Raw genomic sequence first — 15,088 nt, 5'->3', positions numbered from 1 at the left:
GGCTCCATGGTGAGTCAGGGTGTACATAATGAGTGTGATATACACAAAAAGGAGTCCCTGATATATTTAAGCCATTTCTTACTATTTTCTGGAGAGGTAGACAGCGTGGGAAGCTCAGCTAGGCAAGGCCGAGGGTGGCTTGCCCGTGTAAGTACTTACTGTGGTGGCACTCTGAGTCACCCACCACTAGCTTTTCAGCATATTTGTTGGGATTATGGTAATTATCCTGGCCTCTTTTCAAAGAATTCAGCTGAACCTGCAGATTAAGTACAGTGTGAGAAGGCTGTAGAGTGTAACCTTCTTCTGAGTACCTGTAACACTCTATAAAGGTCATGTATTGATTTCTTACCTTTATTTCTTGATTTCTTGTCGAGGGCCACACGAACGGCGCTTGTAAGTGTTCACGTGGCGCCTCGGGCCACTCTACATCCTCAGGCCGCTGTCTCGGGTCAACTCTGGTATATAGTTGTAGATATTAAGTTTGAACCTTGTTCATACATGTATATATTCACGAGGCTTCCGCATGGGAGCCTCATTATCGACACAATCAGCAATTACTATCATCTTACTTTTTCCTTGCTTTTTCCTTGATTTTTCTGCTTCGTGAGTTCGCGCTCGAGACTGCTCGCGCGACCTCACTTGGCAACTCGCGTTCAACGCTCACGGTCGGGTCGGATATTGAAGATATCCGGACCCACAACTTCCCACGTGTTCGGACGCGCCAGCGTCTTACTGTAGTTTTTCGACCATAGGTTTGTCACGCATCACGCAGGGTACGCCGGCGAACATTTTTGACCCGATGGTCACGCATATACGTGGGCCGGTGAACAGTAAATCGTGACCGATTTGCACAGAAATCGCCCAAAAATCGATTTTTGGGTCGTACCGCGAACAATTTCCTTGGTTCGTCACGCGTGGCCTGAAACGGCCTTCGGGCTAAACCTAACTCTTTATTTCTCGGCGTTTCTAAGGAGTGTACGCGCCTTGCAGGCATTGTGGCCCCAGGTGCCACTTCGACGATGGAGATGTGGGATGGATAGAGGGATAGGCACGTGACCAGTCATGTGACAGGCACGTGATGGCATGTGACCTTGTGGTCGTGATGTAGGGACATGTGATCAGGTCTGGAACGTTCTAGAACAGTCTTGTGCATGTTGACTCAGCGGTTTGTACCCATTGTGCCCATTGCTGGACCCACTGGATATCCATGAAGGATTCCTGTAGTGTTCACTCGTAGTGTACAAGTGAGGGTGTGCCCTAAAGGGTTAGCTCAGGATGTATATAAGAACCACCTGTATCATAGAATAGTTCCCTAACTCGATCTCCTTTGCTTCTCGCCATACTCAGTGTGACCTTGTGTCCTGGTGTATCCAGCCCCAAGCCCACGGTCTCAGTTCACCCACATTCTCTCTGGGCTAGTGCCCCTAGGACAAGCGCTCCTAGTATTCACATTTGTACGCCGACACCCTCAGCTACAGGGTTAGGCTTGGTTTGGGTTTGGTTAGGGTTTGGCTATAGGTGACGCCTTAGGTTTAGGACCAGGCTACCTTAGCATGGCCCACCCAAGCGAACCGTGGTCTGGCGAAGGTCACGTCTGACATAATCTTTCCACGAACCTACGGTCGAAAAACTACAGTACACGTCGTCTCACGTCTTCGTCTCTCTCCCGTACGCTCACCTCCTCAGAGGCACCCTCGAGGGGTGAGTGTCCGCTCGCTCGAGCTTACTCTCGTCGTATCTTTTCTTTGATTCCTCTCGCGATCCGCTACCGGTTTGAGATCCCTCGAACGGGTGTCTCAGTACCTTTACTCTTGTAAACGGGTACATGATCCTTAACCATACCAAGTCCGCATGCAAAGCCACTCTTCCCGTCTCAATTCTGGCATGGCCAAAGTTGAGCATTGGTGAACACTAGTGGAGATCACCTTTGACAAAAGAAGTGATCTGTTGAACTCGGGCCTTGTGCTCAGACGTTCACATATGATGCATGGGTGTTCTCACCCATGAGAACGTCAGTCTCACGCAATGAGTGCATATGACTGCACTATATGACATGATACAACTCGATGCATAGTAAGTCTGTGCAACAAACTAATTTAGTATAATATTCTCACCTATGTCGCTACATGTATATAAGGACCTTGTATGTAGCGTAGAAATATAATGAACTATCCAGTTCACTCGCATTGCCTCAACAGCAGCTCACTAAAGCACAGGTAAGATGTGCATAGTGCAAATCTAGCCCCATGCATACTCAACATGATCGTTGCTGAACTGCACAATGGGAAGAGGGTGAAAAGTTCAAGAGTGTTGACAGGCACTGTTCCCTTTGGCAGGTACACTATTCTTGGTGTTACACTCCTTGGGTGAGGGCATTATGAAAGTTCTGTTTTGTATGCTTTGTCACCTTCATCACCTCTTCTCTACAACCCATTACTTTACTCAAGGACTTTTTATCTAAAAACCCGCTTGCTTTCACATTTGACTCTGCTAACTTACACACCCCAAACATTCCAGGACCCCCTGATTAGACAGACCACCGTATTTCTTGCATACATGACTCGTATTTAAAACTGATGTGCCCCACACATCAGCAATCCTCAAAACTTGTGGCTGGGTCTGACATACGTGGCTGGCATATCACGACTGACACCATACTGTGCTATACTAGTCACGACTTTACGTGGCATCATATGCTCGAGTCTTCACCACACTCGGACCTTGACTGTAATCAGATATATTCATTCAATCAATTCTTATGTACGTGCAGAGCGTTCCTTGAGACATCATACATATGTGGTCAACTGGAGGGATTGAATGTGGTTGTTGAGCTCATGGGCACTATTGCCATAGACATGATGGATGTGAGCACAGTGATGGTTGATGGAAGATTTACCGGTAAGGAGTGTGCAACGGTATGAGAGGGTGTATGAGATGCAGCTTTAGGTATACCAAGAAAGGGTATAGGCCTGATGACCCCAGAAAACAAGACAAGAGCGCATAGCCATAAGACTACATGCTCACTTGCCACTTCGAGTCCCAGAGCACCCTTGTCATTGGCAACATCATTTGTTGATGACCGGCATGCTCGTAGGTTGATGATAAGTCCCCAAAGATATTGGGGCAGCGTAGAAGCTCGGGTGAGCAGGCCAATGGTGCATGTGGCGGTTGTGACAACCAGAGTTGTTGTCCGTTGAGATTGTGCTGAGGTAAAGAGGGCACAATAATAAAAAGAAAAAGTCTTGATCAAGAGCATGGTAAAATGTGATGATGACAGCCATAATAATACTAATGGTAGTACAAGCTGCATGGACACTCAGCAAGAACATTGAATTTGAGATTGTTCATGCAGCTTCAGGGCGATGGAGGGGTCATCAGCGAAGCTGACAGCCCCTTGAGCCCCTTGGAGAGCCTTGCAAGTGCTAGCAAGCTCCTCCAAGCTTCAGCTAGCTCTCCAAGAGACTATCAGCTTCACTGATGATGGCACGAACCACCCAAGTAAACAAAGTGGAAAGCTGCTCACCAGGGAGGGCATACTGACCCTAACCAGAACATCCATCTCATACTCTCCAGTATCACTGATCAGTGCTCATGTACGCACGTCGTACTTCAAAGTGGACTGAGTCACTGAGATGTCGCTGCTGAGGCTCTTTAGGAACAAACAGCTTCAGGCCAGGAGGCATCCTGTCCTCGTGCGTGTGGTGAGCTGTACAGAATGAAAGAGGACCGCGAAGGTAAGTTACAATTTGAATGTATAATCTATCACTTCAGGATACGACAAGCATCAAAATGAGAAGACCTAAGTGTTGAATGGTTGAACGAGACGTGCCACTGACCCAACCCGCCATGCATCACCTGCTGTTGATTTCCCACATCTAAACCGTTTGTAACACCACATTTCTGGACTGTATATTCAGGATAAGGAAGGAATGCCTAGTCTTTACTTACATGGTTCATACTTACCATTTACGTATGTCTGAGTTCGATCTGAGCTTGAAACCCATGTATATAGTCTTCCGAACCTTATCTTGAATCATCATCAGCATTAACACCAATAATCTCTCCTCTTTTTCTTTTCATTGTGGTGTTTGGTCACTGTGTTTCTTCCGTGCGCGAGACTACTTGCACGAGGGCTTCGTTCTGTCTTGTACTCTCCCTTGTCGGACACCTCCGGTCGGCCAGTAGACATGTGTACCACCAGTGGAGAGTACTAGGCAGACTACCTTGACGGCATAGCCATGCAAGGCCTATTTATATGATTTACTGATGTTTTCGAGACCATTCACAGGTTTTTCCGGTATTTTTGAGACCACCCTCGAATTAGGTGTCTCACCATTACTTACATGCATCTCCACTGTCAACGTGACTTGTCTTCCTATCACCACCTTCTACCTCTCGCCCTTCTTTGTACTGACTCACTGCCCTCCCTCCTCTTTACGCTCAGCTATCCTTCTATTACTGTACCATTTTGATCGGTTCGCCACCCCCATGTTACCGTTACAGAAAGTTTCACCTTTTCGTTATGCCAGACTACCTTATCAGGTAAGTGACCTGCCATATTGGGCACACCAGCGCCCAAATATTGAAATATGCTTTTATAAGCTCCAAAATGGGAATGTTACCATTACACGGTGCCCAGATCGCCACGCCGGAGGGCTCGCGTTACACGTTACCTGCGAAGTGTTCTAAATGGTACAGTACACATTCATCTGACGCCTCAACATACCATCAGGCAAGACCCTGACTGAGTATAGAAGGTAGGGTAATGCAAGTGCCCTCTATGTTTAGCCTTGTGCCGCAGAGGAGGTAATAGTGCATTGCATTGTCGTGCGTGTTCTTCCCTCATATGTACCTTCACCCGTATCCTTCAAACTGTTCTGTTATGATAAGCAGTCAACGACACTCGGAGGGTGTTTCGTATCGCACACACCACTTTCTCTCCCTGCAGAGGTGCACTTCTCACCTACTTTTGACTGTCATTTCTCTCCTTGCGGTGCAACCCCCCTAATTACGAACTCTCGCTGAGCTACTCCCGGCATAAACCTGACAACACTTGCTCTTATACAGACTCTTATGGTTAGTCCGCCGTGGTAAGGTCGTACTCAATGTGTTATCTAGTCTCTCACTGATTTTACTTCCGTTCCTTCATTACCGGTTCTGCTTTGGTATTGAAGACTCGAGCTTTTCAAGCCAGTGGCACCGCTTCCGCTCACGATCACAGTGGTCATAATGGGTTGGCTGTTCTCTCCGTACGTGACACATCCATTTGACTGAACCATTTATGGGTCCCATCTCGCTCACACACGGTTTCCTACAGTTTCTGAACCGTGACCCAGGCGAAACTGATGGGTGACGTACATTTTTGATCATGATGGACCTTTGGTTGAAAAAGTACAGTACACAGAGAGAAATACTGTGCTATCTTGCTCAAAATCAAGCTGAGCAGCTGATGGAATTACTAATACTTACATGGCATGTGTGATGCTGCCCATCGAGGCTGTCAACAATTTGTAGCTCAAGATGCACCAACTGTGGCTGGGCAAGCCACCCTTGGCCTTGCCCGGCTGAGCTTCCCACGTTGCCTGCCACTTCCAGAAAATCATATTAAATGCTTAAGATGCTCCAGGGGCTCCCTTTTTATTTAAATTACACTCAGTATCTACAGCCCGATCTGTCATGGAGCTCATGAAGCCGCTACCTGTCAGAGATACGCTGTAACAGCCCAGTGAAGTGAGCCCGGACCAAGCCGGATGCAGGGTTAGGGTGGCGCCACCGCGAAAGCTCGACGCGTCAACTCAAATCGAACTGCGGTCGTCCCGCCTACCGTACTCCCCCACATCTTTCTGTCATTGTCGAATGTGTCTCATCTCCCCAGTATATCGCCAGATTCACACGCATTCCGCCTTACATTCGATCGTGTTTTTCATTGCGTCAAGGCGAAGCGCCGACTGCAATGCATCAACTCAAAGCCCCATTTGTGTCATGTGCTAAAATTGTACCCGCTCCCACGATCGCAGCATAGCGCCCACCTTTCCCACTTACAACTTTCATTACGAAGCCTTTATGGTATCTCCCAGCCCCAGTAACAATAAGAAATGAGAATGACTCCGTTGTATGGTATGGTGTAGATATAACTGGATTTTTCCTCGCATGCGGCGAGCTATACGTGTTTGGTTGGCGCCTTACATAGCTTGTTGATACCCGAAACTTTCAATTGCATCGCCTCAGCATCCCGCATAGCCTCTTCCATGATTTCTACTGACAATTCTATACGCATGCGGACACCATCTTCTCTCCAGCGCACGTTGATAGACGTTGATTTGCACTTGATAAATGGCGCATCGATATCGTGAGATTTTCAGAAGCGTCATCGTATGTCCGCGACATTTATGGTCGAACACTTCACAGGGGCGTGGCAGCAATCTCTCTCACGATGTATAGGACAGACCAACGAGCGCCAGCTCCAGATTTCCAGGATCCATTCATATATCTTGGCTCTGGTACCCTATCCTTACTATGCCTCAAATGAGAGCATGCGGAAGCCTTCTATCACAGTTTCTTTTGCTGCAACGGTGATCCATTAAGCGGGATGTATATATTTATATTCCAACCATGCTCATATACTGCAGTGCGATCCACTAGTAATAGCTATGGGCTGTGTACCACGTGTTGTTGTCTTCATCAGTGCACTGCCAGAAGAGAACATTCTTTGGAACAGGCAGTATGGTATAAATACCCACCCTACTGTACTTCGGAATCCCCATTTTCATATTGCAAAGATGTCGTTTCTGACAAACCAAGATGCATCCACGGTGTAAGAGCTTGATACGTTATTGAATGAATTTGCTTCTGAACATCATTCCTAGTGCCTCGAATCTCTGCATAGTCGCATCGTTTGGTACGTTCAGTCGCTCACACTTGCCAACCTGAATAATTCTTGATGATCCGGGGTTATAGCGCTACTTCTCTGGGACACAATCTTGTGTTTCTTTGAGGAGACAGAGCTATTTATTCTATCCGGTCACATCACTCTTCCGAAATGTCTATTCTACATGGCGCGTTACGGAAGTCTGATTGAAGCTTTTGTGACCGTATTTCTTTCTACTTATGACGTGAACACCAAGGCATGTCTTCATACTATGAAGAAGCAATCAACGTGACTAACAAAGCATGCATAAAGGGGTTCGTTCGATATCCTGCTCTGTTTTGGTGTTTAATACTTACGTACCAGCATATTAACCATTAGCTGTATTGTGGCCACTCGATTTCTCATTGCGCCCCTCATCATTCGCACTATTGGTATCAGTGGTGAGTGGCCAAATGTTCTCCGGCAGTCCACTCTCAGATGATCTTTTCAAAGGTGGCATGTGCCTTCGCCTGTATGCTATAACGAATTGGCACATATGGATTGCCCCACCAATATTCATTTTGTCAATTATCACTACCATAGGGGTTGGATCGGTGAGTTTCGCATAGTTCAGATCCGATGAGATGTTTCTTACTTGTATTTCTGAGTGCAACAGTATAGTTATGCTCACCAGCTAGTTTCAGTTTATCAGTATCTTGGCTGCAATGATACTGTACCCTTTACAACAACAGTTTACTTCAAGTAAGTCAATTTGACGCAGGGTTTGCCAGTGAAACACTATTTAGCGATAAATCAACAGATGTATGCTGGTTCCTACGTATGACACATAATATAACTAAGCTTACCGTTATAGTGCGTCTAATGGATATTATCACCACACTGGCTCTAGAAAGTACCATGTTTCTCTGCATATACTTCCGCACCTGGCGCCATGTACGAGAGATGCGAAATTTCGGACCACTGTCCATTGCTGAGTTTTTACTGTATGACGGTAGGGCGAACACTTAATACGTGGAGTTAACACTCTGACTATCTTTTGCTCAATAGCACTCAAAGGTTACCTGTAAGCACATTTGCAACTGAAACATACATTAGTCCAACTAAACGTTCATATAGTGCATTGGTTTGCCTCACCGTGCTGGATTTAATCACTGTCGTGGTACGATCACTGTTGGTCAGATACCATCAGCATAGTCACTTATAACTGCCATCATCGTAGATTGCCCACCACGTAAGCTATTTCTCGCCCGATTTGACTTTCAGGTGTAGCCTTTCATGTTGTTGAAGGTCAATACAAACTCCTGGATCGGCAATGGAAGAGCCATGATAACTCCCTGGACAAGGGTGTAGGTCATTTGCCAAAGTAATGAATCACCAGTATTTGATGTCAATCTCAGGTTGAACACAATACTATTCTGCCAAGCAGTAAAAGAATTGCGCACATTTGGCAGAGACTCAAGTGTTGGTAAGTGTATTTGGTCTCCGGTCATACTCGGTGGCAATATTTTCATGTGCGAATCCTCGCTCACAGAAGACGAACCTACAAGCGCGTTTGAAACTCCTGTTGATTCAAAATTGGGGAGTGGAACCGTCGAATCTATGTAAGTATTTAGAAAGCTCTAACATAAACGTCTTCATGGAATAACAGCGTCGAATTCTTCTGCGATATGTACAGGGGAGATACAAGCATAAAATGGACACCAGCCGTACGATCAATATGAGCTACTATTCTTCAATCTTCACTATCAACCCTTACCTTTATTTCACAGAACATCGGGGTCGGTGACTATTTCGGTGGTTCAATTCCTTCAGTACCTCCTGCCCATCACGAAAGTCGCGACAGACTCTGCTTCACGGACAATTTCGATCCTCAGAAATGGTGCTATGAGGAGACTGGTCAGACCGTCATGATACCTGTGGTACGTGACTTGTTCATATCAGCTACGGTATGGTACGGTAGCTAATATTTGAACGTTCGGATCCTAGGTTTACGGTGATGGCGACTTGGCACCGATCCAAATGGTCCCACTCAGTCATTGTAGATAAAGTAGAGTGTCAGTACGGGATGTTTGTGGGCAAGATTTGGAGAGTGTACACATCGAAGTGGTGTATGCAGTACTCAGCCACCACATTCTTTGCCGCGCAGTGACCGTGGCTAGTTTAATTGAATTCACTTTCGGACCGCGTAGTGTCGTATGCCTGATGCCTCACTAGCAACTTCAATAATCTTCCATCTCTGAGCCATCCAAAATGCAGACGACAAACCCCCATGGGATACTCTCCATTCCTGAAAACTTTAACAGATCAAAGAAGTAATCGATATGCAGCGTAGGCAGCCCACCGTCGAGCATCCTATTGAATAACGAATCCACGTGAATATGAAGAGGGAAGATCAATAACATTCGTGCAGTGCAATGTGCTGGGAGCAGCAACGGAGGGGGCGGGGAGAACGGGGGCGAAAGAGGTGGATGTCTACGGAGATGCGAGATATCGCAGCAAAGATGAAGTGCGATTACAGATCTGGTACGCAGCAAGCGAACCAGTCGTGTCTCCATCCAACTTGATAGTCTGATACGACCAGGACCAGGACGGAGCGTTCATGGGACGGCAGTAGAATGACACGATCAGACGGCCGTTCTGTGTCGAGCAAAATAAGTCAGTTTTTGTGCTTTTTTCTATAAAGACAAAGAGAAAGGCCGGCACGACGAGGTTGAATAGTGAAGGTAGGGAGGGACGTACGTATGCGGATAGTTTGTATAGCGCAAACGCAATACGGGGCAATAGGATAAAGAGAGGAGTGCACTAGAAATATTGGTCGAAGCGCAGAGGTTGAGCTTGTCCGAGCCCATAACGTCCGTCACATGCATCTCGTTCTGGTAGAGTGCAAATCATTTCCTGTATAACGACTACAAATCATGTCTCTCCTTAGCATACGCGGTACCCAGGAGGAAGGAATCGACTCAGTCCGACGTTATCGCTCGAGCGCGCCAATAGGGTCGAATACATGTCGCCGCGAAGAAACGCGAATAGTTAAAGGATAGAGTACACTAAGCCGTAAAATACGTGTTACGAAAAACCCAACATACCTTCGTAGCATAGCAGCGCACCATTCCTTCTTCCCTTCCTGCTACCTTCAATAAATCACCGGTCGACTTTTCCATACTTGTCACTAGCCCCGGGCCGGCACTTCTATCATATGCAGGATTTTTTGTGTGATTTTTCGTGAGATTTGGTCAACGACTCGGTCTATTCCGGGGGAGCCTATGGTTATGGCCTCCGAGTTCAATGGGGAAGCTGTGGATATCGAGGTACCTATCAGTACTGGTTCCGTGCGATGAGATCGAGAAAGAGAAAGAGACGGGGAGTGTGGGGAGGACGAAGGTGAAGGAGGTGAAGATTTGTGACGATACAAATTATGGCGGCGAAAACGATACGAAATTAACGATATAGAACGCACCGATCGAACCCTCATTTTCACATTCCAATCTAGTCGAGGAGGAAGGATCACTGATGCGACGGTATGCGAAAACACTATCAGACGACCATTCCGCGCTGAAAAAAAAACAGACATGTAAGTTTGGCTTGGAGGGACTTGTTTGTCAGGAAATGGAGAAATACAGGTGAGAGGAAAAGATGAAGAAGAAGATCGTAGACAGGAAAAGAGAGAAGCGGGGGAGGAAGATGGACATGCCGATGACGTCGATGATTAGATATTGGATGGTAAGGAAGCACGGAGTGGGACGGAGGGTATAGCGCAAGGAAATCATAATGTACCAGAGGAAAAAATGGACGAATGTACCACATATCCCAGTCATCGTAGAGGTCGGTCTCGTCTGACTTCGTAGTGCGACGATCTACAACTCATCTAGCTGGTCGTAGGAGAAGGGTCAGAACGAAGTACGACGTATAATCTCTGGACTCTGTGGGTACAAGACAGGACGTTAGTTGGATCGAAATGCTCGGATGGTGATATGACACCTGTCATCGTGAGTGCACACAACAAAACCAAGAATACAGTATGCTGTGGAAGACGGTTTGCAAGGAAACCAACGAAGCACAGGCCGACAACTGATAACCCCCTCCTAGTACCATACTCATCACCAGACTCAAACTCGACAGAATAGGAATCGAACAAATCTCCTAAGATTTCCTCAATCAAATCAAAACACGACAACGACAACGACAACAACACACACAACAACATCAGCGCAAAAATGGCGGGGTATCAATAAGATAAAGACTGGAACAGGATATGGGGAGAGAAACACGCATCCTCCGGCTCCTCTTCCTGATCCACTCTCCCTCCCCGCATCCAAAAGAAAGATCAACCAGCTCAGGTATCGCCGACCTCCCACCAATCCCACCCCAACCCACCCACCAATAAAAATTCCGACCCGAGCCCCTAATTCTGCGACTCATTAAATGCCTCGTCGAAACATACACAAAGCGCCGCCATGAGCGCGACGTCGACGCCTGGTGCGATTGTTACTGCGTACTATCGGTCGTGTCGTGTCGCGTCGTGTTGTGTCATTGTATTATGTTGCATGTCGAGGTGTTAGAGTGTTAGAGCGTAGGGTGATGCCGACGTGTTCGAGTATATGGTGGGCGTGAGGTGGGGCAGGTTCGGAGTCGATGTTGAATGGAGTAGTCAAGCCGGGGGGAAGTGGATACGGATGCGGATGCGGATGCGGAGCAAAGGTGCATGTGGATAGAATATTGAGAGAAGCGCAAAGAGCACAGGACGAAAAGGAAAAGGAAAATGTCAGCGTCGAGGTTTCGTGAGGACAGACCAGACTACGCCACAATAATAGACGCTCAAACGTGAGCCACACAATGGGCGAATGTAGGACTGTGAACGTGATCAAGACCATAGTCATGGTCGGGGGTCCGGGGAAGACCTATAGACGAGATCCATAGTGAAAGTGTACGCTGATGGTGGAGACAGTGGATGTATGCGTGTATCTCTCTCCACACGGTGGTATACCATACGTCGAGAACAAAGGAAAGTCCGAAGTCCACTCTCCGTCGAAGCGGGTTTCGTGACAATGTGGGCCAACAGCACACACGCGCGCAGACACCAAAAACGAAGAACGAAACCAAAGATCCCATCGAAAAATAATGCGAAAAATAAACAAAGTAACGCACAGTCTGCTGCCCACCAATGACCTCTCTCATATTCAAGATCTTGCGCGATATCTGGCCGACGACGCGTTCGGTGCCGAGAAGGGTTATTATTGCGGATCTACGGATGAGGGAGGAGGGAGGGGAGGGGGAGAGGAATGTTAGCGGTGGACGTCACGTGGACGTGGATGAGATGGGAAGATGATGTGGCGTAGAAAGAACACCGCGTAGAGAAAGAGGTAAAACGAGATGTGTTCCAGGTTGAAACTTTGGATAGGATGGCAAAAGAAAGACGAGAATGGAAAAAGGGAACGCACCGATCGAACCAATCGCCTTTACACTCCAGTTCGATGAGGTCGTGAGAGGAGGAGGAAGCGTTCGCGGAGGCGAGGTTGTGGAAGGAGGCGATCATGCGTGAGGAGCCGACTGTTTCGTTGGCGGTAATAGTAAGTCAGTCAGTCCATTGTCGGTGGGGGTGCAAAGGATGATGAAGAGAAGGGGCATGGAAACGATGAATGAAGAGATGGGAGGAGCAACGCACTAGAGAATTTCTTCTTGACCGTACAAAGATCAGTGCCGTCCATAGCCTCGATCAACTGCGTCTTGTGGAACGCGAGTACTTTATTACGGACGGTGAACAGTGGCATTTGTCGCGCGTCTTTAAATTCTGTGGAATCACAGTCAACAAACGGGCCCAACGTTCCACGACCGTAGAAAAACGCACCCTTGCGATCCCGCCAACTAAACGCCTGTCCATGACACCGCACCACATCCTGCCCCGCCGAATTCTGAATACTGAAATCGTCGCCACTGAAACTCCACATCTTCTCCTTCATGACGAGCGTCTCGACGTGGGGCATGCAAAAGGCGGCATTGAGGCCGATGGGCGGGTGGAAGGGCTCGAGGAGGACGGATTGGGAGGTGGAATGGCCGAACAGTCCCATCGTGGTTTCGTGTGCGGTTGCAGGGAGATGCGATGCGTATGTGAGGGAAGATGGCGAGGTTTACATATAGGTAGGGGGATGGGGCGATGCGCAAAGCGTTCGACCTACGCCTCGAGTGCCAGTCGAAACAGGGTCGAGCGACGTGGACACTCACATCGAGCGTTTAGTGTGCGCATTGTTTTGGCGTGCCTGGTGATCGTGTTCAATGATTTGGGGGAGGAGAGCAGAAGCGAGCGAAGGGAAGGCGAAGAAAGGTGGTCGGAGGTTGGGAGGAGGCGATGTGGCGTGGCAGTGGTGGGGGATATTGAGTGGCGGGAGGTCCGGTGTTCCGAGCCGGTGCCGGCATGGCCCGAGAGCGCTTTTTTTTCTCGTCCACGACGACGAAGGTCATTCGACTCTCTCTCTGACCACCACCTATCGTGCCCTGCAGATGCTAACCCTGGGCAGGACACAACCAGCATCCTTACACTCAACCCCTTGTAACTTGGTCCCACTACGCTCGTACCGGGACTGCTCGTCGTTTCTCTACGCACTGTACGCTTTTGACGGCTCCTCGCCCTGACCTCTGGAAGCTCTCTCCTACCTACACTCATCCTCCACCTACGGCCCACGCGTGACGTATGTGATTCGATGCTAATGGGCTGATGCGACGATACGCAACTTCCTCCTTGTTTGTCTATCTCCAGATGATCACTCCCTCCAAAACTACTTCACTACCATGCCTCAAACACTGTTACTAACCCTCGCACTGCGTAAGACACTTCTACTCTCACTTCCAATGCGCTCGGATCTGGATGTATATGGCTCCGGCACTCCTTTCTTCTGCGAACTGCACCTGTACGCCTTTTGATCTCAGACGTACTCGTCATCTACACGCTTGCATTTGGGGCCTCTTCTATCCTTCGTCTGATCTCATTCCTTCGCCATCTTTGCACCACGGGCGGTGTATGCGATCAAAGGCCAGGCTGTGCTTGACACGACGACAAGGATCATAATCGTGGGTTTTTCCACTTGAGCTATAGCTCTAATGCTTCGAATTCGTGACTGTTCTCGCCGTCGTTTTCTGAATGTCGTCTTTGCTTAGATATGCGCTTCGTGCCAGAACAGGATAGACCATTGGGTTTCGTGCAAACAAAGATAGCGTATGGATAGCTTTGACGCATGCAGAAACGAGGTAATCAGGTGATCCGATTTTGCCTGTTCACTCCTTTCACTCTGAGCTTGAATAGTGTGGACCAGCACGGCATAGCTCAAAGTCCTCCTCTGTCGCACAATACAGCGAGACATCATCGTGCGTGTTCACGACCACAGGGACGATGCTTAATTTATTTTAGATCAAGAGTGGTGTGACATCGTCCAAAATTTATCGCACAAGGCTTTACAACTTTTCCACTGCACTTCTGCATTTGGCTTCTCGTTCTCTCTGCGTCTTCATGCGTATGGCTCTTTTTCGCTACATTAGATCGCCCTCTATTGCGGACCCCACGCCCATGTTGAGGCCACCATTTTTGCTCCGCCTCAGTGCTGCGAGACTGCACGTTCATGTTCATGTTCCGACTTTGGCACGACAATACGTTGTGACGATTTCACCGGGATTAAACTCCGCACCCAGTGTTGTGTTCTTCCTATATTTTCATGAGGATTATAATAACGAGTCAGAGAATTGATGGACTTCTTCACATTTAGCCAGTCAATTCTGTATAGAGGCGAATAAATGCAATGTGTCTCCAAATGCATCGTACATCGACCCTTCGACGATATCATGCACTTCCTCTGACGCTGTTGTGCTACGAGCGCGCCTACATTCGTAATGATACGCTCAGTGTCAAGACCGTCGCCTGTGATCGTCCATCCAAATAGCGCGTTCCCACGTATTGTCGGCTTCTCATTCCTCCCCACTCACACCCGATATGCTAGTACATATATACCACCGTTTGTTTCATCGTCTTTCTGGCTCACGTCCGTCACTGTTCTTATTCATCGTGATGCTTCCCACCGCGGCTTTCCGTGATCATCATCGTAGATTACGACAGCAAGCTGCGGCTCGGAAGGATCGGAGGAAACGAACTGTGAATTGACGACGTTGTCGCAGATTCGCGGGCTGAAATTGGAAGCGCTGCTTGAAAGCACTGACTCTGTATCTTTCCCGCTGATC

General features: G+C 48.0%; 2 protein-coding genes across 2 annotated transcripts; one reads left to right on the top strand and one right to left on the bottom strand.

The window, feature by feature from the left end:
- Nucleotides 1–6,779: 6,779 nt before the first annotated feature.
- STEHIDRAFT_116452 (uncharacterized protein) lies at nt 6,780–9,862 on the top strand (the record flags this gene model as incomplete). Its single annotated transcript, XM_007311282.1, is given in 17 exon segments — nt 6,780–6,814; nt 6,867–6,898; nt 6,958–7,156; nt 7,247–7,308; nt 7,451–7,461; nt 7,600–7,609; nt 7,629–7,720; nt 7,916–7,931; nt 8,088–8,099; nt 8,132–8,231; nt 8,266–8,333; nt 8,400–8,469; nt 8,544–8,574; nt 8,638–8,787; nt 9,279–9,391; nt 9,456–9,523; nt 9,798–9,862. 17 exon segments carry the CDS (start codon nt 6,780–6,782, stop codon nt 9,860–9,862), a joined length of 1,134 nt encoding a protein of 377 aa, XP_007311344.1.
- Nucleotides 9,863–11,270: 1,408 nt separating this feature from the next.
- STEHIDRAFT_69348 (DUF567-domain-containing protein) lies at nt 11,271–12,933 on the bottom strand (the record flags this gene model as incomplete). The annotated part of the gene is made up of 5 exons (XM_007311252.1): nt 11,271–11,363; nt 12,014–12,110; nt 12,307–12,415; nt 12,531–12,656; nt 12,714–12,933. 5 exons carry the CDS (start codon nt 12,931–12,933, stop codon nt 11,271–11,273), a joined length of 645 nt encoding a protein of 214 aa, XP_007311314.1.
- Between the last annotated feature and the right edge of the window lie 2,155 nt (nt 12,934–15,088).

The sequence above is a fragment of the Stereum hirsutum genome, assembly GCF_000264905.1.
Source record: "Stereum hirsutum FP-91666 SS1 unplaced genomic scaffold STEHIscaffold_25, whole genome shotgun sequence".
NCBI classification, from domain to species: Eukaryota; Fungi; Basidiomycota; class Agaricomycetes; order Russulales; family Stereaceae; genus Stereum; species Stereum hirsutum.
The sequence above is the reverse complement of the archived record's forward strand: the minus strand, read 5'-3'. Positions and strand labels throughout refer to the sequence as shown.